At 50.1% G+C, this 23,953-nt stretch overlaps 4 protein-coding genes across 4 annotated transcripts; 1 reads left to right on the plus strand and 3 right to left on the minus strand.

The window, feature by feature from the left end:
• Window positions 1–1,829: 1,829 nt before the first annotated feature.
• Window positions 1,830–3,382, minus strand: AAFC00_004593 (uncharacterized protein; the record flags this gene model as incomplete). The annotated part of the gene is made up of 3 exons (XM_069344259.1): window positions 1,830–2,535; window positions 2,592–3,130; window positions 3,368–3,382. 3 exons carry the CDS (start codon window positions 3,380–3,382, stop codon window positions 1,830–1,832), a joined length of 1,260 nt encoding a protein of 419 aa, XP_069196679.1.
• A 4,211-nt stretch (window positions 3,383–7,593) lies between these two features.
• AAFC00_004594 (uncharacterized protein) lies at window positions 7,594–8,625 on the plus strand (the record flags this gene model as incomplete). Its single annotated transcript, XM_069344260.1, has 1 exon — window positions 7,594–8,625. The coding sequence occupies one exon, from the start codon at window positions 7,594–7,596 to the stop codon at window positions 8,623–8,625; it is 1,032 nt and encodes a 343-aa protein (XP_069196680.1).
• Window positions 8,626–10,234: 1,609 nt separating this feature from the next.
• Window positions 10,235–11,145, minus strand: AAFC00_004595 (uncharacterized protein; the record flags this gene model as incomplete). The annotated part of the gene is made up of 2 exons (XM_069344261.1): window positions 10,235–10,924; window positions 11,071–11,145. 2 exons carry the CDS (start codon window positions 11,143–11,145, stop codon window positions 10,235–10,237), a joined length of 765 nt encoding a protein of 254 aa, XP_069196681.1.
• Window positions 11,146–21,484: 10,339 nt separating this feature from the next.
• AAFC00_004596 (uncharacterized protein) lies at window positions 21,485–23,280 on the minus strand (the record flags this gene model as incomplete). Its single annotated transcript, XM_069344262.1, has 4 exons — window positions 21,485–21,577; window positions 21,688–22,488; window positions 22,544–22,909; window positions 22,975–23,280. 4 exons carry the CDS (start codon window positions 23,278–23,280, stop codon window positions 21,485–21,487), a joined length of 1,566 nt encoding a protein of 521 aa, XP_069196682.1.
• Window positions 23,281–23,953: the final 673 nt, after the last annotated feature.

Genomic DNA, 23,953 nt, shown 5'->3' on the forward strand with positions numbered 1-23,953 from the left:
TACTATATACTTTGGAGAAAAGTGTTATTTTTTTGCAATTGTCTCGTGTACAGTGGAGCATTAGCGTTCGCGGTATCTCGGTTCCTACAATGAGTGCACTCCCGAAGCTAAGACTGATCGACATTTACGGAAGACATGGCACTCAACCTTAGCCTGTGTGATGATAGTAGCAGTGGTGAGGGTCATATCGCTTGGAAGTAGATAGGCAGAGCGCGGAGTAATCTGAACACATGGATACCGCATCCGTCGGTGGTGAGAGGATTGAAGCTATCAGACTAGGAGGGTGGAAACGAGTCATTTTACGGAAGACGTGATAGTACGCTGAAGCTACGTGCTGCCTGCCGAATATCCAGAGTACGAGATCCTCAGGCGTACATTGTAAGTGATATGACCCACGCGGCTCCTACTGTACCGTAGTCAAACCGCGTTATAACCGCCTTATCTCGGCCGAGTCTTGATAGTAGAGCTCGTTCTCATCCTTCATGGCATCTAAAGGTGTTTCACAGTGGCCATTGGCGGATGTAACATGCCGAATGCTATGCTGTGATAGCGTTTGAAGCCAGAGAAGCCGTGTATGAACCTAGTAGTGTATCTCTCTGCACACCCCTCCTCTCCACGTGGTACGATACGATCGCATGCAGCCAAACCTCCAACCGAGACGGTGCTAGGATTGTAAGAATCTAGCAGATTGATTGAGAGTAATAGCATAGACAGTAGTGGCAGTCAGTATGCACAACCGGGATATATAGTGGGGGGTTTGACGAGGTACGGGGTAATTGATACGGGCCATGTTCGTCACCCTGACATGCCATCATGCCATGCCGCCTCCAGCCTTAGCATTGTGATACAGCACACGCTGGTACGGTATCTGACGCGCAAGTGGACTGGCAAAAGCAATGGAAGAGAGCAGTTCGACCACGCGTCCAGGGCGGGTAAGGTATAATTAAAGATCGACGTCAGAGCTCCGAAGCTCTTTCCTCTACAAGCCGGCTCGCGAAAAAGCCCAAGCAACAAGCAGAAAAAGCAACTGCCATGAAGCACTTGGAGGCTCTGCTAAACTGTTCCCCGTTGATTCCCCGGTGGGGGTTTGGCAGTGCTTCAAAAGAACGTCTGCACCCCGTCCAGTGAGCAAATGTGATTGACTGCCAGAAGTTCGTTCCATCGTCCATGTGAAGCCTCGATCTCCCGAGCCAGACCGAGTCCACAATTCTTCATTTTTGGAAAATCATAAAACACATGTATACAGCAAGTTGCATGGCGACATCTCCTCTACTACAAAATGGCTTGGTTTCATATTCAGATCTCTAAGATCGATGACGTTGGATCTCATACTATTCATATCGTTGGGGGGTGTTTGGTGAAGACAAGAAGGGTGTAGGTGACAAAGTGGAAGATAGCAGATAATGAGGGGGCTTCCCGTCCTCGTTCTGTGGCTTGCCAATATGCTAATACAACAGGTGGAGGCGGGAGAACTAGACATTGGTAGAGGGAAAGAAAGAAAAAGGCTTGGGAAGGAACGTTCAAAAAAACTCGACGCGCGAGATGCAACAACCTTGGCTTCAACCTCGTGGGACTCGCGGCCGAAATCGGCTCGTAGTTCGGATTCTTTCGACTGCTATCCCACTCATCGGTACCATTGGAAGGCCTGCGGAGTTCTGGTGATGCTGATGGAACGAACAAGTGAACCGTATCGGTCCTTTGATACACTGAGAAAGTGAAACAGATCAGGTGGTTGGTCAATGGAAAAAAGGAAAAAAGAGGAGCAGAAGTGCAGGTCGGGATGTTCATGGATCAATGGAGGGGAGGGGAGCGACTTCAGGTCAAGCAGCCTATTCCTCCATGTTCCCAAAAACGCCCTCATCGGCCTCGTCGATCCTCCGGATGTCTTTGTCGTCTTCTTCGGAATAGGAGTCTTCCTCCATGTCGACGTCTTCTTGAAAACGTCTGGACGACATCTTGGACAAAGAGCTCTGTTGATACGAGGCGCCAGAGAGTGCGCGGTATTGCTGAGGTAGCTCGGGAACGGGAGGGACATCAGAGGCAAGAGAAAGAGGGCCGGTTAAGGGCGACTTGTAGCTGCTTGCGCAGTTCAACAAGCCCATGGCAGCAGCCATATCCTGGTCACGCTCATCGTTGGGGTAACTTTGAGTGACAGAAGTCTGAGCGGTGGGAGGCCTGCTACTGGAAACACTGGACTGCCTCGCACGGGCATTGCTGATCTCGGAGTAATTTGACTGGTATGAAGGAGAAAGGAAGCTGCTGCCGTTGCTGAAGTTCTTGCGATGGCCGAAGGAAGAGGCCTCGTGCTGCGGAGGCGGGGTCGTCTCGGCAGAGCTGGGCTCGTCCTCTCGGGAGTCGAAGCCATCGGCGTCGGGCGAGGCAGATGAGTTCTCGCTGTCGCTCATCTTGCCCGAGTCACTGGTAGGCTCGACGTTCATGGCCATGAGCACGGAGGCGGCCTCGAGCAGCTGGACCTGCTGATGCTTCGAGATCAAGAGCTTGGACGTCAACTGCCATTCCGGAGTGTGTTCCCAGCTGCAGAAAGAGTCAGTAAGAGATGGGCCACGTTGATGCGATGGCACAATACTGACAGATGTTTGGTCAGACAACTGCTATGCTTGTATCCCTTGCCGCACGTCTCGCACTTGAGATCAGGGTGTGCCGACTTTTTCTTGACCAGAGCGGGTGCATCGCTGGCACGACGACCCCGGCCGCCCTTGACGCTGGACTTGTCGTTGAGCCCGTCGGAGAGTGTGCTCGATGCCTTGTTGGGGTATGAAGTGGCCGCTGATTGCTGAGGAAGACTGCTAGGAGGCGAAGGATAGCTGCCTCGGGTCAGAGAGCCGAGATTGTTTACTGACGAAATGCTTCTCCTGTTCCTCGAAGCGTCGATCTCGCCGTTGGCGTCTATGTTGATGGCAGCCGAGATGGCGGCGGCGCTGGTGGCAGCGTTGAGCGTCGTGCTCTTCCTTCGAGTGACACGATGAGTGGGGTTGTAGGACCCCGAGCCGAGGGCGAGCGAGTGTGTGTGAGGATGCGAGTGGTTGCGCGAGTATGAGTTGCGGGCAGGAAGACTCGAAGCCATGGAGGATGTGGAAGCGCGGTGTTGGTTGGACGGTCGAGAAGCGTCCTAATTATTTTGTCAATTGATCGGCCTCGAAAGGGTACCCGAGTGGGGAACGATCAGATAAGAGGGCGGAGGAGGGAGTTGTTGTAGAAAAAGGGTGAAAGCAAGGTAGTCGGAAAGACAGGAGGCAGCAGCAAGTGTGAACATGTAATCGCAGCAGCCGATGGAATTATTGGTGGTGATGAGGATGATGATGGTGATGGTGGTTGTGGTGATGACTGGACGGTCAGATTTACTTACTTTGGCGATAGTCATTGTGGGAGATAAAGCCGGCTGAGTGTTCAGCAAGGCAGGAGCAGAGAGTAATGTTGGGGTTGGATCGCTTTGTTGTTACTCACTCAATCACTCAGCGATAAAGAGAAAGAGAGAGAGAGAGAGAGGGGGAGATGGTAGAGTCGATGCGCAGCTGCAACAAAGAGACAGAAGCGACCAAGAAATTGTTTTGGTTGTGGAGGTGGTAGCGATAGCTGACTGGACCGTTGCCTTGTGCTGGTTGCAATTGCACAGCCTCGCCTATGAGTACTCCGAAGTCCCGTGGTTCCGGTAGCGCTTGCGTGAGGGTGGGTGAACGAGGTGGGAGACAAGACAGTGAGAGCGTGGTTGGTCAGGGGCGCTTGGAGCTGTTGCTAGAAAACAGACTGCAGGACAGTTCAATGTTCGGTTGAGTGAGAGTCGAAAGAAGTCTGTCAGACGGAGAAAGAAAAGTTACACTGAGTACAGCAGACAGGCTGGAAAGGAGGAGATGGGAAATAATGTTGCGAGAGATAATGTTAGAAACGGGCGGGAGAGCCGAGTATCGCGCGCATCGAGCACTACTGGGCCTACCACTAACCACTTCTTAGAATACAACTAGGACTACTCTAAGACTACGACCGAACGACTAAGGGCATACTGGGTGGGGTCAATTGCGCCGCATCACACTCTCACAACTCTCCAAACTTGGCCCACTTCGACCAATCACAGACCCCTGTGGCCTGTGAGCTGTTGGCCCCGTTCCTAGTCTGCCATCTGCCACCTGCCACTCCTCCCATCGAGAAAGGCATTGATATTGTCATTATATCCTTGTGTGTTACCCTTTCATAATCTATTCCTGTTCCTGGTTTTTCTTCTTGCCCCTACTTGTGCTGGCTCTTGACTCTATTGCTCACGACGTAATTGCTCCGCTCTTCCAACATCCGAGAGTCGAGCTCGGGCCCGCCGTGGCTCAGTCGCTCCCCTATGTCAGTCGCATCGTCAGTGAATATGACACCAGCGCACTGCATTCCGTGGGAGCCCATTGACCAGTCGCCATTGACTTGACGTTGTACATGTTTACTGCTGTGGTGCCCTTGTCGGTCCCACAAAATACCCTAGCCCATATTGAATGTTATTGCACAGAAACCACTCACGTCAGTGAGATGACGAAGTCCTGCAATGTGCCTCACTCTTGCTGATGCTGTGCTGCCTCACGTTCCCGTTACCACTACAAAACTCCTGACCCCGTGGTCTCTTTTGTCACGCAAGCAAAGCGTCTAGACACATTGCCATTTCCCTTTCCCCCTCTTTGGCGAGCCGACATGCAGGGCTCTGTTGACCCATCTCTCGTGCCGTACGGGAAGTACTGCTTCAAAAGTACATACATAATAATTCATGCATGCATGCATACCAGCTCGATGATCTGTGGACCATCCCGTCTATCCTGCCGACTTGTTCATTGGCTGCCTTGACGATGCCTGCAGTCGAGGGTCTAGGCATGTTCCGTTGTGTCTCATGATGGACCTTCTCCCCCTCCCGGCTGACCCCTCCAGGCAACTTTTTTTCTCTATTTGACTTTACTCCACGGGTACCTGAATTCTTGTCTTTGTCTAGCCTCGGGTCCACGAGGTCTTGTCTGCCACTGTGACGAATACTGTTGCGGCGCCGCATTGACTTTCGGTCACGAACAACAATATCAATAGCGAAAACAGGTACGCCGATTCCCTGAAAACCAGAAAAGGGTCATTGGATCCACTCCTTTCAAAAAGTGTAGCAGGTATGCAAGTTCACATTCGGATAATGCCTCCGCCATTGGCATCATAGGCGTGGAGCACAAGCCTTCGAACCCCATTGCCTAGTCCTTAGCTCCTATATTCTCCACAATCTTTTGAACCCGGCCGAACCTGATCACCAGTTAGGCCGCCCAGATTCGGCGGCGTATCTCTTACTGTTATCTCACTTTGTTGACAGACTCCAGGACGGAACATGGTTATACAGCTCATTTGTTGTGTTGAACTTGCGAAAATTTGTCCCTCTGTGCACATGCCTCGCATTGACATTGTCCATGTTGTTCCGAGCTCGCTGATCAAATAGTGTGACGACGAATAATTTTGACACGTGTACACGCCTGACCTCACCTCAGGATCGCGATCGAGATAACGCCCGCCAAGCTAGGACCCACGCTTTCCCAGAACCGCTGAACAGTGCTACGCAATCCGCCTATTCGAGCACGCAACAAGTCGAACAAGGAACAGCACCGTACGATACAGTACAAGGCCGATTGTATCCGTATCGTTGGTTTCTCAGAGAACTCGTTCCCGTCAACGACTGCCGCAAACAACCCATGTTCTTGACGGGAACTGCTGCTTAGACTGTTTCACAGCGACGACTTTCCTATCAAGCTGTGCCCGCATTTGTCGGCGGCACATGATAAGGGCAAAGTCACCCGCCATGGTCCGAAGCCGGCTCAGCGTCACGGAGTCGACCTTGTCCAGTCTTCCGTTCGGCTCAAAGTGGAGACCAAATAATCGGCCTTGATAAACCGAAATCCAGAAATAAAAGTCCAGTAAAAATACACAATAAAATCCAGAACATCGCCGTGCATCCTTCTTTGTTGTTTCCTCCGACATTAATCTTGAGACTCGTCAAGTAGGTTGTGGCCTAGCATGTATTGACCTTGTGGGCAACTTTAGCAGCAAATTTGCAACTTTGTGTGATCAATTGGAGCCGAGCTCAAGTCATCTAAGAAAGAAGCCACCGATAACACTCCCGCTGCGATGATGGACATCGTCCAGCTGCTCACAGAGAGATAGGCCCTACCTCTCGAAGAAGTGCGGATACTTTACTCCATCAGAAGTTAGGAGACAAGTTCACCAGTGAACAAATCCACGTTATAGTGGGCCATTTGGAAGAATCAGGTGACCAAGCAACGTGCCTGCTAACCTTTTTCCACCGTGCCTCTTGTTGCAGTAATTCCGAAGAATACCATGTCTTGTTATGTACAATATAAGCGCCAGCACTATTGGAGTTTGGAAGTCGAGGGTACAAGTTCAGCCTGATGCATGTCATTTGTGGGGTGGGTATTAAGGTTGACTAGAAGCGCACCTCTGCCGTCCGCAGCAGCACGCAACATGCTCCCCTCATGGATTCCACAGCGATAAGTCAGAGACGTGGCCCCCACCGTTTGATCTAGCAGCGATCTTGGACCTTCCCCTATCTGCTTGGATCGCATCCACCGCGCTGAACTTGGCATGTCAAGACACTCGTATCGCCACTGTGGCGCACCTAGATGGCAGCGGACCCGTGTCTATCATTCATGCTGATGCTGCAACGCCTTGGGGTACCACTACTTGTATTGTCGATGTGGATCAGCGTTGGTTCGACAAGACACTGGAGATGACAGATGTCCATCCTCATCGACACATGTGTGTGGGTTCTAGATCTTGTCTCTACGGAAAATTAAATATCCGTACCTGGGCAATGGATAACATCCGCAAGAGACTTGTCCGAGACCAGGTAGGCACAGAGCCATCGAAAGGCTCAAAAGTGGATTTGTGTCTGATTATCGCTCTAACCATAGATCGTAAGTGCATTCTGGTCTCCCCGGAGGACTCGGATTGATCGATTGTACTCCAATCAGTAACACCGCGCAGCAAAGTCCGACCGCAATCTTTTCATGTCTCATACAGTATATGGAACGACGAATGTGGTGTGGATTGCGCCTTGGCTGCCTTATCTTGATGCAATTGTCCCCCACATCGAGTGAATTACCAGAAGAGTGCTGATGAGCACCTCAGCCAGGAAGAGGTACCAGCATCACATCAGCCAAACTAATTGAGGTAAGGTATGGCAAGGCCGACCTCGCCGTTGCCAGAACTTGTGTGTTGTGCATGCCTGACTGTTGTGTACTGCGGCTTAGTTTGTTACTGTGCATACCTTACTTGATCTTAGGTACTACTACTGTACCCCAAGTATAAGCTAAGTGCTCAGAGTCAGCGTCCGGAAAAGGATGAAAGATGCCTGACTAAGGTACCTGCAGTAAGGTAAGCAAGGCCAAAACACATGACATCATCGCAGCAACGAACGACGTGTTGGTGAGAAACTTCTGGTGTGTGTTTTGTGTTTTGTCGTATGCACATTATCCAATCCAAGCACCTCCTCTACTGCATTAACATCAACAGCCGGTCTAGTGTGGGTCTGTAACTAGTGATTGTGGAGGTTATACACCAGCGATGACTACTCGACGGTCTAATACCGTGAATGGGGAAATGCCTTCCTCGCCGTCCAAACCCACGACCAGGCTACAACCCCCCGGCGCCTCGAGCACATCGCCCAGTGTCTCTTCACCATGGTTACCCACGCCATTAGAATGCGCACTGCTGGCCACTTATCCTGCGACTCTTGTTCTAGGGTCGCTGTTCAGCGTCTTCAACAGCTCTGCCCGTAACGCACCTTACAGCGCGACTCTGCAGTCCCATCCACCGAATCTGGCTCCCAGCTACTTTGCCAAAAAGTCAAACATCTTCAATGTCTTCTTCGTCAAGGTCGGATGGTTCTGGATGACCACTGCCTTTTGTGCATTCATATTCAGCCATTCCTCGCTCGGTCCTCGATTCTCTTTCACTCTGACGCCCAGACGCCTCCGCGCCATCTTGCGGTACTTGCTTGTGACGAGTGTCTGGTGCGCCGTCACACAATGGTTCTTCGGCGCCCCCTTGATCGACCGAGGATTCAGATTTACAGGAGGACAATGCGAGATCATCTACTCGGACACACCTGGAGCGAACCGGAAACAAGCCGCCATGAGCGACACGAGAGAAATCTTCACTCATGCAGCCTGCAAGACAATCGGAGGAACATGGAAAGGCGGACACGACATTTCCGGCCACGTCTTCATTCTGATTCTTGGCTCGGCAATGCTCTGGCTCGAGATCCTTCCCGCGGTCCTACGCGCATCTGGTCTACGAGAAGACCGACGCATCCGCATGCTCGACGGCGCCGTCAAGAGCGCAGCTGTCGAAACCAGGGACTCGATAGGCAACATGCCCGTGCCAGACTCTCAAGACTTGGGTCTAGGCGTCAAGATCGCCGTCGGCGTGGCGGCGATGAGTTGGTGGATGTTGCTCATGACGGCCGCGTTCTTTCATACTTGGTTCGAAAAGTTCACGGGCCTGCTCGTCGCTTTCACTGCTGTGTATGGAGTCTATTTCGCTCCTAGAGCCATTCCCGCCCTTCGAGAGGTCATTGGTATGCCGGGGGTATGACAAGGGCGAGAACAGGCACGAAATAGAAGCAAAACACAGTTCGAAAATGAAAAAAACAATGGGGTATGAACAGCATCAGGCGAAGAAGAGGAGCAGTGCCGGACTTGCTGATTGCTGGTTTCGTTGTATGATATATGTATAGTCTGAGCGCGTAGACAGAGAGCCCTATCAAAGATTAGCAGAAACAACAAATGGCTGAGATAGAAAGTTTTTATTCATAGTCTCTTCTTGGGTACACCTTTTTTCTCTCTCGCACCATTGAGGTCCCATCTATGAATTTTGATATAGCAAGTATTTCGATGACCAGTAAGCAGGAGTGTCACTACATGCAAGTTTGGAGTACTTGATCAGTAGAACAAATGAGTCGACGCTGTAAGCAAGGTAATTCTGACTAGGTACTAACGAGTTTAACAAGTGACTCGACATGACAACCTTAGTGGTTCGTTTTATGCATCCTGCTAACACGGCGAGTGCTTCGATCCACCCCATCCATCTGATACAACAAATAGTTCTTATCTATTACGATAAGCAATTTGATCCAACAAACAGTCTAATGCCGTAAATATTCCAAGGTACCTTGCCTTGAGCAGTCAGATACAATGACTATACCTATAGTCCGATAAAGTCCCGTGTCTCAGTACAGAAAGACATACCGTCATCCATTTATTCAATATACCAAGTAGGTCTATTCAATGAGGAGCCTGATATAGTGGATAGATGGTTCGATACATCCATCTGTTTGTTCGAATTTAGCATCTGATTCTGTACAACAAGCTTCTTCTAGTTCAATCTGTCAATTTGATTCGTCTACCGGTACAATACAATGATTACTTTGATATATCCATCTGTCGAATACTGTAGACAGATCATTTCATCAGTCCATGCATCCATCCATCTATACATCCTTTGGATCAGTAAATACCACCCTACCACAAGAACCTGGCAACCTTTCAACATACTATAGAGTCTAATAAATCAGTGATGAGGAGTGAGATCTTCCTCTGCATCACATACCTTACAGATCAAAGCTTTGGTGTAAGCAAATGACTGCGGGAAATCGTTCAGCGACGCGTCTCATTGGCTTGAGAGCTGTTCTCTGTTCGGGTTTGACTTGTATGATACTGTGGTTTGATCTGTTCTGTACTTGGACGACTTTGATCTCTATTCGGTCTGGTTGAACTAGATTGGACTCGTTCGTGATTGATTCGATTGGCTTGGCTTGGATTGGACTTTGCACTGGTGGACCTTGGGAGGACTTGGTATTCGACTTTGACATGGATTGGACTTGCGACTTGAACTGATCTGTACGTTGGGTTTGAACCTGTATCTGGATTTGATTGGATAGTATATTCGCCTTGGAGTGCTCTAACTTGGCTTGGTTTTCTTGACTTGTGTTTTACCTGGGTTTGAACTTGGCCTGATTTGACTTGAATTGAGACTGGCTGATGATGAGGGCAGTAAGATGAGTGACAAAAAACAACAATAAGATAATAGGATATCAACAGCGACATGTAAAAGCAAGAAACACCTTAGGCCTCTCCTATCACCACGCTCGTGGGCGGGATCAAGAGCAGTTGAAGGAGGCCGAAAACAAGAAGAAAAGCCATTCTCAACAGGCGCAACCCTCCTTTGCGCCAGCGTCCCTGATACTGTTCAGATTGACCCTCGAATCGCCTCCAGCCTGTGCATCATCGCCGTTTCCACCCTGTCTGGCGCCCGCCGCGCCGCCCCTGGGTCCCTTGAGACTAGTCTCCGGGATAGCATTCGCAATAGCCGTGAAGACGTCGGTAACGTTGGTGCCATTCTTTGCGCTCGTCTCGAAGAACAAGAGGTTTTCCTCGTCGGCGTATGCCTTGGCCTCTCTGGTCGATACTTTCCTCGCATCGCCGTTCAGGTCCGCGTCGTCTTCAGCCGCTGTTTCCGTCGCCGCGGCCGTCTCGTCATCGTCGTCGTCGTCGGCGCCGAGGCCTTCGCTGTCCTCGCCGCATAAATCCGATTTGTTACCGCACAGCGCAATCACGATGCCCGGGCTGGCTTGACGCTGGAGCTCGGCGACCCAGTGGCGCGCCTTGACGAGCGAACTCGGTTTCGTCAGGTCGTAGACGACAAGGGCGGCTTGCGCGTTGCGATAGTACATTGGTGCGAGCGAGGCGAATCGCTCCTGGCCTGCCGTGTCCCATATCTCGAATTTGATCTGACGCGTGGGGAGAGTGATTTTCTTGGTCAAGAAGGCGGCGCCGATTGTGGGTTCTTTGTTGGGTTGGAAATCATTGTTGACGAAGCGGAGGACTAGTGAAGACTGGTAGGAGAAAAGGATGGGGAGTCAGTCATTTTCTTAGTATCTTCAATAACAGGAGAGATTGCAGAACCACTGAGCAAGCTATACATGTAAAGAAGAGAGAAAAAGAGAGATGTGCAATGTGTAAAATAATCGTCAAGTCTCACCTTTCCTACTGCGGCTTCACCCAGCAAGACGAGCTTGACGCTGCTGCTCGGCTTCGGCGCGTTGCTTTCGCTCATTGTAGATTGGGGATAACTCGCTGTACGATTGTAATGCGGTTGTATTTTGTCACAGTAATCCCAGAGAAAGAGAGATGAAGATATGGAGAATAATGTGGCAGTGATGGTTGGCGTGGGAAGGCGGTCGTCGATGATCGTTGGCTGCCCGAGCTTCGCCGGACTATCGTCGAAGAAAAGATCAAGTACGGTGGATATTATCTAATTGTCCACTGCTATGATCTAGCACTGATATTGCTCGGTATTTCTTTTGATGATTATGAGGGAAACAATCCATCAATTGATGGTATACAGCAGGTACAATACAGTACATCGACTGTATCCTATCACTTTCCAGCCAATGACGCTCCTTCATTCCTGCCGCCGAACATCCGCCCGAGAATGAATCAAGTCCTGTTTGTTGTGTTTGTCTCTCTGCTACTCGACTCTCATATGCCAGCACCCAGCACCCTGTATCCTCCATCCTCTGTATCCGCACTGAACACTTCAAAAACAATCGTTGAATGAGATCGTCAGGACCACTCTGCATTACCCTTGCTTTCTAGCTGTTTTTCGAGGCGACACCCGAGGTTGTCGAACTATGACAGCCATCTTGGGCTCAGTCGACCAGAGAGGATTTTACCATGCGAGTAATGGACCACACCTCACTGCGCTGGCGGAGGCGCGCCTATCGCGTCTTGACTCAAGAGGGAATCTATCCCTTGATCCATAATTCGACCGTCTAGCAAATGACTGCGTACAAACGACGTTCGTGGACAGTAGAACCATCCCAGTCAGCGGGGTGTGTTATATATTTGTCCTTAGTGTTGCAGCCATGGGTGTAGCATCTCTATGCAACATGAGCTGCACTTTTGGCAAATGACAAATACCTACCTATACAAGCGAACCGATGTGATACACGTCAGCTTTCCCATCACTCCGACCAAGGTAGGCGCTTACCCGTCCGTTGAGACGGCATCACTGTGTTTTTACGTTCAGCGCTCGTCATCCGTCAAACGAAAAGAATTCTTGCACGGCAGATACCTCCCTTGTCTCATATAGCCATGGTGTGTGCAGCGAGAAGTTTGGACATCCATCAAGTGGACATTCATCAAGTCAAAGACGCGTGTCTTTCTTCAATGCATGTCTGCCCTTGCCAATACTCGGCCTCGCAATGAGGTATACTGTACATTGGCATGTCAATATTTCATCTAATACGCCTGTCGGCATCATAATGGACACGCTGTCCTGTCGGTTGACGTGTTGATGTTGCATTATCGTGCAGAGCCCGGCCAATCCTTCCCTCGGAATCGGCGAATTACAACGTGTATCATACTCCCCGGAATTGCCATGTGTTTTGTGCTGTCACTATCTGGCATTCCTCAGTCGTCCCCTATTGCTGGATATTGGTCCGCCGCGCTGACGCAGCGATAGCAGATCGTGCTTGAGCACTTCATCAATCAGAGCGTCTTTACACCACGCTCGGGGCTCACTGCGAGCTGTCATCCTCCGACTTGACAACATAGCGGGACAGGGTCGCGATGCTTTCTCCACCACGCGATCTTCTGGAAAACATCAAATTCCCGCTAGAAACTTCTGGTCTGCGTGCAAGGACGACAAGTCATGGTCCCAGCAGTAGAGTCGGAAATTCTCATTATGCTCATCGTGCCCATATCCTCTTCCCTCTTGAGTGTTTTCAGCGCTATGTTACTTTGACCATTTTCCTCCTGTGGCCACCGCCAACACTCTGCGGAGATAACATCGCCGATTCGGGGGCATGTCGATATGACTGTTAGATTGATTGCCTTTCCAAGCAGTGAGTCGCAGCCATGTCGTTGTCTACGACGGTGGTAGCGATCGACGTTGTCGCTCCGCCACGTTTGTACCTGATCAGCGACGAACCCGCGGAGCCACAGGCATAGCGCATGAAGAAACGTTAGCAACAACACATACGCATGGGCCTTTGATTATATTTGCTCAAGAATGTGTAATGGAAATGCACCCATTTTCAGAAGCAAACATTCAGACGTAATCAGAGACTGCCTGCCGGCCGCGTGGAGTAAACCTGTCGACTCATCCTTATTGAACCCAACGTCTCTGTTTGCCACAGTCTGCGAATTGAAGCAGCGAAATGATCATACACATCGGTCGGTGACCGAAGACGTGAGTTGTACTGAGTCGGGCCCGCTCCAGCATGCATTCTTTAGAACCCACCCATAGTTGTGGCTTGTCTCTGCTGCTCAAGCAATCTGTTGAGACTGCTTCTTGAAATTGGCTAGAGCCCCGAAGGAGAAATGATCAGATGGTCACATTATGTGATCTCGTCGACGGCGTGATCGTCGGTGTTGTCTTGGAAGACCCCAAGATTTGGCATGCATGAGATCGATCAGTGACCATGAGACCCTTGTGCCCCGCGGATGAGGTGCTTGGAGTTCTTCCAAAGTCCTGCCGTTGTCAGGTCTCAAGTTGTAACGCCCCCCTTCTAGCTGTTCCAGACGTGTCTGCGGAGAGACCAGAAGATGGAGCGCTCAACACTATGATTTACTAAAATCCGAGCGCCACCTGCGCCCGGATTTGGTACCTTGTCAGAAAGCGCGCGCTGAGTGCAAATGGAACATGATAATTCGATCAATTAAGACATGCATCCGCCAGACAGGAGCTTGGTTCACAATCTTAGCATGACGTGGGCTACTCGATGACACAGAGCTGTCAAGCCATCAGTGAAACAAGTTTTCTTTATCCTTTGCCCTCCTGCTTGCAGAAATATCAACCGGGTACAGACACTGTGGCGTTCCGTGCTACACGTCGATTAGCCTCATATGCGAACTGGTGCCGGTAGTTAGGGGCGATTGTCCTGAGTTCGGTAAGCTGCATCTCACGATCCCGGATGTCAGGATACTTGTGCCGCGGGCGCGGGGACCACCCATGTCACCAAGAGGAGAAAATCGGGCGCAGAGGAAGTGATCCCCGTACGATTGCGAGCTTCTTTAGATTGCACGGGCGATGCAAATGCGAGACAAGAACTATCGCAAGACTCTGTGCTCCAGCACATGGCAGATATGATAGTCATGTTCGTCAAGCACAGAAAGGAAGGTGTTGATAAGACACGATCCCGGCACGATGTCCGGGCTTGCTGAGTATGTGTTTGATGTTCCTGGGTCCGAGCACCTGGTTTCCATCTTTCCAGAAAATTGCAGGGAAGAATGCAAGGTGCAGCGTTGTTGGTTCTCATGCCTTAATTTAATGAGCCAAGTGATGCTCGCCGCCGAAGACGGAGCGCCCACATTGACGAAAGTCCGTTTGACCTTACATATAATCAATTGCAGAGATCTACAGTCAAGAAGGGAGGGCCAAAACGGGGCATCCGAATCAGTCACGTCGCAGGATCAGACATGTGTGTACAGAAAGTTATGGAGACGTAAGCTCTAATATTGTGACGAACACCGATCACACACACTACACTCAAGCTACATTCCCAGTTCGATCCAGAAGGTTTTGTCGAAGGCGCGGCAGAGCAGGTATTTTTGGGACGGTGGACCAGCAATGGATCTGTGGCTGGCGCATAGAAACTTCGGAAGTAAACCTTCTTTTGGGCTTGCCGGGCTGCTAGCGGTTCCCACAGAGCTGGAGAGGGACGTTAGGAATGGTGATCACGGCCTAGAGACATGGAATCAACCGAGTTTCTGGTGTGCATCCGCGGGTGGCTTTGCTCCTGCAGCGATTCTAGAGTTTGGTGGTAAGCCCGCCTATCCGTACTCCCCGTCTTCTAGGTCGTTTCTAGTGTCATTTCCGAATGCCGGTCTACGAGTCGTTGGCGCGGATCTTATGATGAGGTTCGTGTTTCGGTAGATTGTTCGAAGGGAAATGGAATTAATTTGTGACGTAAAACCTTAGAGGTTCGACGATATCGATTATCGGGGAAGGATCGGGGCGCATTGGGACATACATCGCTTGCTGGATGGTGCAAACAGACAAACATGTGATTGACAGTTTTGCAGATTCCCAGCGGTCAGGATGGATCTTAACCGGCCGTTTACGACCACCTCTAGATCTTTTTTATCTTGACAGCTGCAAGGCGGCGGCCTTTTGATTGGACTGCATACGGGTGGATGCGAGCAGTCTGCAGATTAGCGGGTGTTCCTGCATATGGCGGCTCGGGACATTCGGGCTAACCGTTGCTTCCATAGCGGCGGAAAGGATGCTTTAGCCCTACAGGCAAATGGGCACCAAGGGGGCAAGCAAAGAGGATCGCCAGTCCCTTGCTCGCCGCTAGGATGCTTTGCTGGTGAAACAACCAAACAGAGCAGGGTAACGCGCACGGTTGGCTCTATGCGTCATGTCGCGTTCGAAAAAAAAGCACTCATTTCACCTGCTTGTCTCGCTTGCCAGGGTCGAAAGGGGTCGGGATCAGAAGGCACGTATGTTGTATGGTTTTGGGAAAATGATAGTGAGTAGCCCGAGTAGATATAACCGTAATCCCTTCGCCGCACGAGGTTCGCTTTTATTTTCCATCTCACTATCATTTGCATCAAGCGGCCGTCCTAAGTCCTGCAAGACCAGCTCCACACACTCCTTCGTGTCCCCCGCTAGTATCTGTGGTAATCTTTTGTGCCTTGTGCTTCTGTTTTGAGACCTTTTGGGCTGTCATTCCCATATCACCCTCTTCCTACTTAATCCGATCGACCGCCCGCCCCGCCGCGCTTCTCTACTAAAGAGACATACAATATCGCCCGCGCATTCCAAGCAGAACCCGAACTGCCCTTTGCAACCACTCGCTAAAGAGTCCGCCTTTCGTCGAACCCTTCACTTCCTTGCAATCACACCCATCAGCACTTTGCTACAGCCAGGACCCGATTAATTGCCTGTATACAACACACACACGCTCACACACATCATCCACCGCCACTACAGTAAGCTCGACCTTTTTTGGTGCCACCCGACTTCGATAGTTTTATTTTAGACCGTCAATACTGATTGTTATACAAGTACCACCTCGGACTACGCTTTCCCACCTGCCATATGATCACCAGGAACCTCGAATCATCTACCAACATGGGTCGCGGCGCATACGATACGACTGGCACCATCAAGCAGCCTCCACCACCCAAGAAGTAGGATGGTGTCTTTGTTTGTGGATCATCTGCCACTCTTCCTCCACACCACAACGGCAACGGGAGCGTTGCGTGTTTCAGGAGTCGACGGAAGCTGTTCCAGTCGCGCCGTCCCCTATTGACAAATTGTGAGTACTGTACCGTTCCTTTTCCTACCTGTTATCTTTTAACCTTTTGGCTTTGTGAACGGTGGTGGAGCGCCCATTTGCACCACCTTAAGGTTCAGCGTCGGAAATCTTATAAGGACCTCGCTAACCCGCCTTCGCTACAGCATACCCTCCCGAAGTACTATTCTATCTTACCTCATGCATGCATGCTGCAAGTACCGGATGCTCGATCCGACGACTTGATTGCTGCAAATTTCCGACGAGAACCTTACACTTCTCGACCATCGCTCTCGCAGCGCAGCAAACAACCTCATTGCTGCGTGGGAATTTTCCTATTTTCTTTTTGTCCTTGATACCATGCAATTTTTCTCGCCCATCGTCGCTCGCGCAAACCCCGCTATCGGCGATGTTCGCCATCTATCTGCGCTCGCTCCAGCAATTTTCTTCTCTTTCTCTATCCAGCAAGCGTTATCCGTACTACTCTCTCACTATCGGTTTTTCAGCACATCTTTCTATTACTGGATCAGGCATTTGGATACGGCGGTAAAGGACAAGGCGACTGGCTTCTCTCTGGCCCTTTACCATCGAAACAACACATTTATTGGGGCGCAATCATTCTAAGACATTGCAACGCGGATCACTCTGCAGTCCAGGAGCATGGCGTTATCCTTTTTACCTTTTTTTACTCTTTCAATCAACAATGCTACAGCACAGTGGCTTCGGCAATCATCTGGCGCAAACAGGATTTTATTCTGTCTTTGGGTCCTTAACGATTTGCAGTACCTTGGTATCGCCGTGGGCACAGGGAAGAATACGGTGTCGCTTTCTCCGGAGCACTGACCTGGAGTTGTTCAAACGCCGACTAATACTTTGGGGCTATACGCACATCCGGCATGATGCTATAGCTTCCCACTCCTCTCTGGCGCGCGAACAAATACTATACGGGTCGATGCATGGTCGAGAATGCTTAATATCTTAAGGGCGTTTATCTGTTGCGGATCATTGTTCACTTTTCTTCGTCGCTTTATTACCGGAAGGGAATGCGACAAATGGGCTTACGGAATGGAAAAGGTCGGAGTAGGAAACTGAAAAGAAAATTGGCGTGGAATTTTGGTTGCACTTTGCTCTTTCACACCGCGCGCATTTTTTGCTCTCTGTTTCGATAACTTTTTTTCTAGATACCCCTCATCTTCCCAGCAAAAGAACACTGAAACTTTTTATTTATTGCCCGCTTTTCTTTTTCTCGCTTTCTGTCTTCTTCGGCCTATCTTCGTGTTCATGTTATTCGATCGTCCGTCGCTGCTGTCTCTCGAAGCTTGAGTTTCACCATCGTCACGGGCACGTGGTCTGGCTTTCCGATGAAAGTCCCTGTGCTTTTGCGCCAACTCACCATTGCGACCTGACCGCGCTGCACATCACACAATCCCGCTTCTTTGCTGCTGGCAATAGAGAAGGGAATCCACCTCGACACCAGAGGAAAAGCCGCCAGCGACGCCTCCTCTTACCCCTCTCGGCAATCACACGGCCCACGAGTCAATTTGGCAGCACACGGGACACAGAAAACGACAGCCAACACAGACGGTATGTAGTAGCTCATCTTGCCAAGGGTCCACCTTTGACGCTGTCGAACCCTGGTGCCGTGCCCGCATACTGTATATACAGTAGCATGAAAGTTTCTATCTTTGGGAGAAAGTACGATGATGATGATGATGATGATGATGATTTTGATGAGTGGTGGGCATGCATTTGCAGTGCTGGCTGCCGACATATGGGCGTCAGTGTTGGCGCGTATGCGGTAGGCGGCGGACAGCCGGATGGACGCACGAACTAAGCAAAGACGACAACGACACTGCCCTATCTAGTCCTGTCTAGTCGTATGCAGGTGCAGAGCAGTGCCGAGTGTACCTTTTACTACTTTTCCACAAGTAGAGAGGCCCATGCCATCACAGATCCCGCTACTCAGCTCAACACCACTTAGTCTTCTCCTTCGCAACGAGCTGTTGTGTCCTGGCGGCCCCATCCACTATCGAACCACTTGACCTGCGACTATTGGATCGAAATGCTAGCGGGTCCACGCTACATATATATAGAGTTGTATACCTATAATATAGACAAGGGACGAAAAAAAAGAGCCGACTTGGCCTGGCTCTGGCTCCCCATCTTTCTACCCACCTCTCGTCATGACTACACTATATGTTTATGTTTCGGGCGCTACTGCATTCTCCGTTGCCTAATTTGACTATCGCATCATCAGCATCATCGTCACCGACTCGACTCACCTACTATATGTACAATGACATCTGTACATCCGAGCAGTAGGATCGGAGTAATATAGATATAGAAAGACAGGGTCCTGCAGACCGATGTGCTGCTACGACTTGCTGCTGTTACCGCTGCCGCGGCTACTACTGATGATGCTACAATGAATATGCCAAAAGACGTAAGTGACTGCGCAGCGAATGATGGTCATCCATCTAATCCTCGAAAAATTCCCCTTTATTCCCGATAAGCAACAACAAAGGCCCTTTCCCCTCCATCCCCGTTTTTTTTTTTTTTCTTCGGTGACCACTGCACATTCCACATTCGAGCATTACAAAGTCACTAGAGTAATAGCACAAGTAAACAAACAAACAATTGTGTCCTCTAAATTTTTTTTTGTTTTGCCTGCATGTTCTCACAACCCTCTCTCCTCCCCCCTCTCATCTTATCCATCTATTTCATCTATCCACGAACCGTTGGACTTTCTAGGGCTTTGCAAGCGCCAATCGCGCTTTAGCGGGTTCGCTGATGGGCTTTATTCTCGGCCGAATATCGTTGCGCGGGGCTAAATGCAAGAAGAGGGCCCTTTTTTTTTAGTGTGTCCTGTGGTCAGTTGTGGTGCAATCATGCATTGCATGTATGTATGCGCGCGCATATGCCTGCATGCATGTGCGAGTGCGTGACCTCTTACTTCGCCCCCGCTGAGCAATACCTTATCTGTTCACTGTATCTATCCCGTGTCGCTGTACCTGTATCGCTCTTGCTAATGTCTATCGCGAGAGGGAGAGATAAGGAGAAGAGGAGACGGCAAGTACAGGGCTTCGGAAGCGGGTCTTAGTTATGATCCGTCGTGCTGCTGCTGTGTCGCTTGCATTGCACTTATTGAGGTAGGCTAGGCATGTATACGATTCCTCCAGCGATGAAGGGCGAGAGAGATACAAAAAGAGAGAGGAGATGTGCTACTACTCACCTCCCTCCGATCACGTCACTCCACTGGCCTGGCATACAAGTACAACTTGCCGTATGTTCATCAATCGAAGAACCCACTTCATCTCTCTCTTCGTGTCTGTACTCCATAAAACAAGCAGTGTAGATGCTCGGTCATGCCATATGCACCACATACATACATTGCATACAGTAGTACGGTAGTACATACAGTACGATATATGACACGAGAAAGAGAGCCCACTAAAGCCCACAAAAGAACGAACCGTCCCGCACCCGCACTGTACGCTCTGCGTTCTCTGCTTGCGGACCCTGTGCGCAAGGTAGACAGTACTTGTACTGTATGTAATTACCTGTGCAGTATGCATGTAGACTAGTCTAGTACAGAAGGTGAAGGTCAAGGTGAGGGTTATTGTCGGTCCAGGCAAGATAATCGGTCGAGTCGGCGTAGGAAGACCCCACTTTACAGTAACAGTAAACAACAGACTCGAGCGGCAAGAACAGAGAGAGGGGGAAGAGAAGAGAGCGGCTCTCTGTTTATCTTCATCATCATTATCGTGAACATCGATGACAGGAGAGTTGCCGCGGTTCAGATTACCCCTCTACCTCGACTCCCACTATGGCGTTAAACGCGGAATGGGGTCCGCAATTGGAGCTCTTCCTGTTTGTTCCTATGCCCTTTCTACCTTACCTACCTACCTGCATTCCTGTACCTAGCCTTGGGCCCGAGCCGGGCGGTGGGTATACTGTACTTCTCAACTTACTCTGCATAATGCGCATACTGTGAAACACCACTTCCATATCTTTGCTTCGAGCCTCGGTTTGGGCCCGGGTATGAGAGTAGAAGCATGGATGAATAAATGGACGCAGACGGGTGATTCTGATTGCGCTCTGTCGTGCATTTGCAGGGTGCATGTGCATATGCGTGCATCGCATTACATACTGCGTGAAGCTTCAGCCTGCTATTTCTTACGCTGGTTGATGATTCTTGCCTCGAGTCTGGAGTGCCGCGAAGTACCTTTTGAGTGATATGCTGTTTATCAAGGAAAGGTGTAAGAAGTGTACGCACGGCTTCTGATCGTTAAGGCCTTATAAGGTCTGAACAATGGCGCGGCGTTCGATATCTAGATCTTGTATCCGCTCTTCTACGTCTCCAGTTCCAGTCTTTGGTCCGTAGCTCTACCCCCAGCCGGCTGCTCTAGCTAAGGTAGGTAGGTGGAAGATCAGAGCAGAGCAGGCTGGTGTGCTACGAGGCAACTGACTCGTTGGTTTAGTTGATGGGTGGGCTCTGTATGATTAGTGGTTAGTGGTTAGTGCTTGCTGTGCTACTTTTAGGATACTACGAAGAAGCGACGAAGAAGACAATTGTAGCTGATTGCCGAAGTGACTAGACTAGTCGAAGTAAACCAGGGTAGGATTTGGTTGATGGATGAATGAATAGATGGGTGGGGGAGGTGTTTGGCTACAGTAGGTTGGTAGTTGCTTTGCGTATCATGAGTCGGTGGTGTCTGTGCCTGTGTCGGTATCTTTTGTCAAGGGTCAAGTGGCAGTATTCATGTCTCGAGTGGCGGCTGTCGATGGCAAGGGTCAAGTGCTAAGGGTCAGTACTTTGTGTCATGTGTCAAGGGGCAAAGTGTCATGTTTTGACAGTCAAGGGTCAGTGTCCAAGGTCAAGCCTGTCGAGGGTCAATGTCTAAGTGTCAAGAGTCAAGTGTCAGTTCGCTGTGAGCGCCGCATCTATAGTGCCAGATCAGGGTTTGTCGATATAGTAGTTGTAATGTTCGGGCAACAGTCCTGGGGGGGAAAACCCCAAAGTTGAATATTCGAGCAAGTGTTTCTTATACTCAAAGTCTCCGTGGTAACAAACAGATCATTGTCATTAGAAAAGTAAAGTCGAGAGAGAACGCTATACAATGAGGAGGAAAGAAAAACAAGGTCCGACTAGGTACTCTTAAGTCTAAACCTGGTGTAGAAATCGCTTTGACGGACGAACCATGCGTTCTCCGTCTTCCAATCTTCGCAATCCATCTCGATCTGTAGTTTGTGCACAGCCCAGAGTCAGCAAGAGTAGTGGTACTATGCGCGATTCATGTGATGCCCGAAAAGGGAAAAGCATGCACAAAAATCCAGACAAGGAACCTTACCTCAAAGTTACGCAAAAGCGTCGGGACCAACTTGTATATCTCAAGCAGAGAAATGTTCTTTCCGATACACGTTCGAGCGCCCGCGCCGAACTGGAACATGGTGGCCTTCATCTCCTTTAGTTGTTGCGGTGAAGCTTCCAGCCATCGTTCTGGTCGGAAGGCCTCGACGTCTTGGCCGAATATCTCCTGGCGTCGATGAAGCACCCATGCGTTGCAGCCGACGATGACACCTCCTGGAATGAATTCGCCGAGAATAGTGATGCCCTGTGGAGGAGTCACGCGCTCGAGAAGCAGGCCGGCGGCTGGGTGCACACGGAAGGACTCCTGGATCACTGCGTCGAGATAGGGTAGTTTCTGACTTTCTGCCCACGACACTTTTTTATTTCCTCGTTCTTCGATCGCACCTGTCGCGGCGGCCTCTTCGAGTTCTTCCATCAATTTCGCGTGTACCTTTGGATGCTTGAGTAAATGATAGAAAATGCTGCTCAAGCTGATTGCCGTTGTCTCCGAGCCTGCGAAAACCATACTGCAACTAGCTGACAAGACTTGGTCGTTGGTCATGAACTCGGGATGATCATGCTGAGCTTGAGTGAACTTGGTAAGCAGATCGATGCCACGACCCGGGCGCTCGACTACTTGACCCGTCTTCTTGACTTTGTCCATTTCATCTTTGCGTTCGGCCGATCGGGACAGAGCAAATCGTGTGACTGGAAAGACTTTTTTGATGGCACCCCATGCTTCGAGCTGCAACTTCAGGGGGTTCTTTTCCAGCAGCTCGTCGAACCATGCCATTTGTCCCACCTGCGATCATCAAATCAGCACAGTCAAACATCGAGAGGTTCAGCGGGATACATACCTTGGCTGCATAAGAAAGAAAGCTTTGCAGAAATGCAACAATGCCGTCGACATCCTCATTTCTTTCAATGTATCCAAGTCGCTTGCTCCAAGTCAACTCGCCAATCACATCGAAAGCATAAAAGCGAAGCCATGTAGTCAGATCACAGCGTCCGCCATCGGATCCGGAGTACAACTCTCTGGTACGCTCGACGAAGACGTCCGTTGTGCTGTCCACAAGTGGTTCGTAGCCCACCAGGGAAGACATGGCAAAAGCACTGTTGACACATCGGCGGAACTTTGCATGATAGTCTTCTGAACGTGTACTGAACAGTGACTGTAGACGCTTTCCCTTCGCAACAGCTTGCTGTACCGGGTAGAAAGCAGACTGTTGTATCACACAGGTCAGAATCCCGAATCGAGAGCGCACTCAAAAGATAGAGGCTAGCAAACCTTGGTCATGCCCTTGTTGAGCCCATATATGATCTTGATAGCTTTCGGGTCCGCGAATGATAAGACATCAGGGCCTAGTCTCACGATATCGCCATACTTCTTGTGCAACTCATTGTGTGTGATCTCGGGGTGTCCCGTCGACACATTCCAGAAGCGCCACCAACTGGTGTAACCAGCTAGAACAGGTCCTGGGTATTTGTTCAATCCCTTATAGAACTTATTGTACAACAGGTGTGCTGCCAGAAGAGCGCAAGTGAAGACAGGCCAGTGGGCCTTGATGAGAGGTAGGACCTCTGATAGAAGCATGTTCGGGTCGCTGGCTGACGTAGGCCGAGAGTGTATATCAGATTGCTCGGACTCGCTCTCCGGATTCGAGATTGAACTCCACAGCACGTAGTAATAATCCGCAATATGGAGGATTGAAAGAGCAGATTACGATGACAGAGGATAGAGAAAGAGAAGAGTCTTGAATATCTAACTTGAAACCATTCATTCAGCAACACAGAGGGCGATGCAAGCGTGTATATACACTTGACCATCAGAGGCATATCATACCTCTTCGGCAATTACACATGGTCGACTTGCCGGGCGACATACCAACCAACCTAGTTATAATGCAGCTAAGAAAGCGGCAGTTGATGGTTTCCCACCTCCGCAGTGTCGAAACTCACGACAAAAGGAGCAAAATACCATCTGCCGAATGTTTTGGTGCTTGGGTCATAGCCCTGCCATGCAACGCCTTTATCAGCAGCGGTCCGCTCGCAGGCAGGTGACCTTTTGCGTCCCGAGCGGATGACGATGTCGTTCGGCACGATTGGCGACGTGAGGGTTTGTCGCTTGAGCTAATCTGCTTCGACGACAAGACATCACACGCTATCGTATTGAAGAAGTAAAGATGGTCGTCCTTCCATCATGCTGTCCAATTGTTACAAGGGCGAAAGTACTGTACTGACACGGTCTAAATGATGGGATCTTGATT

The sequence above is a fragment of the Neodothiora populina genome, assembly GCF_041146345.1.
Source record: "Neodothiora populina strain CPC 39397 chromosome Unknown canker_contig_3, whole genome shotgun sequence".
In the NCBI taxonomy this organism is placed as follows: domain Eukaryota; kingdom Fungi; phylum Ascomycota; class Dothideomycetes; order Dothideales; family Dothioraceae; genus Neodothiora; species Neodothiora populina.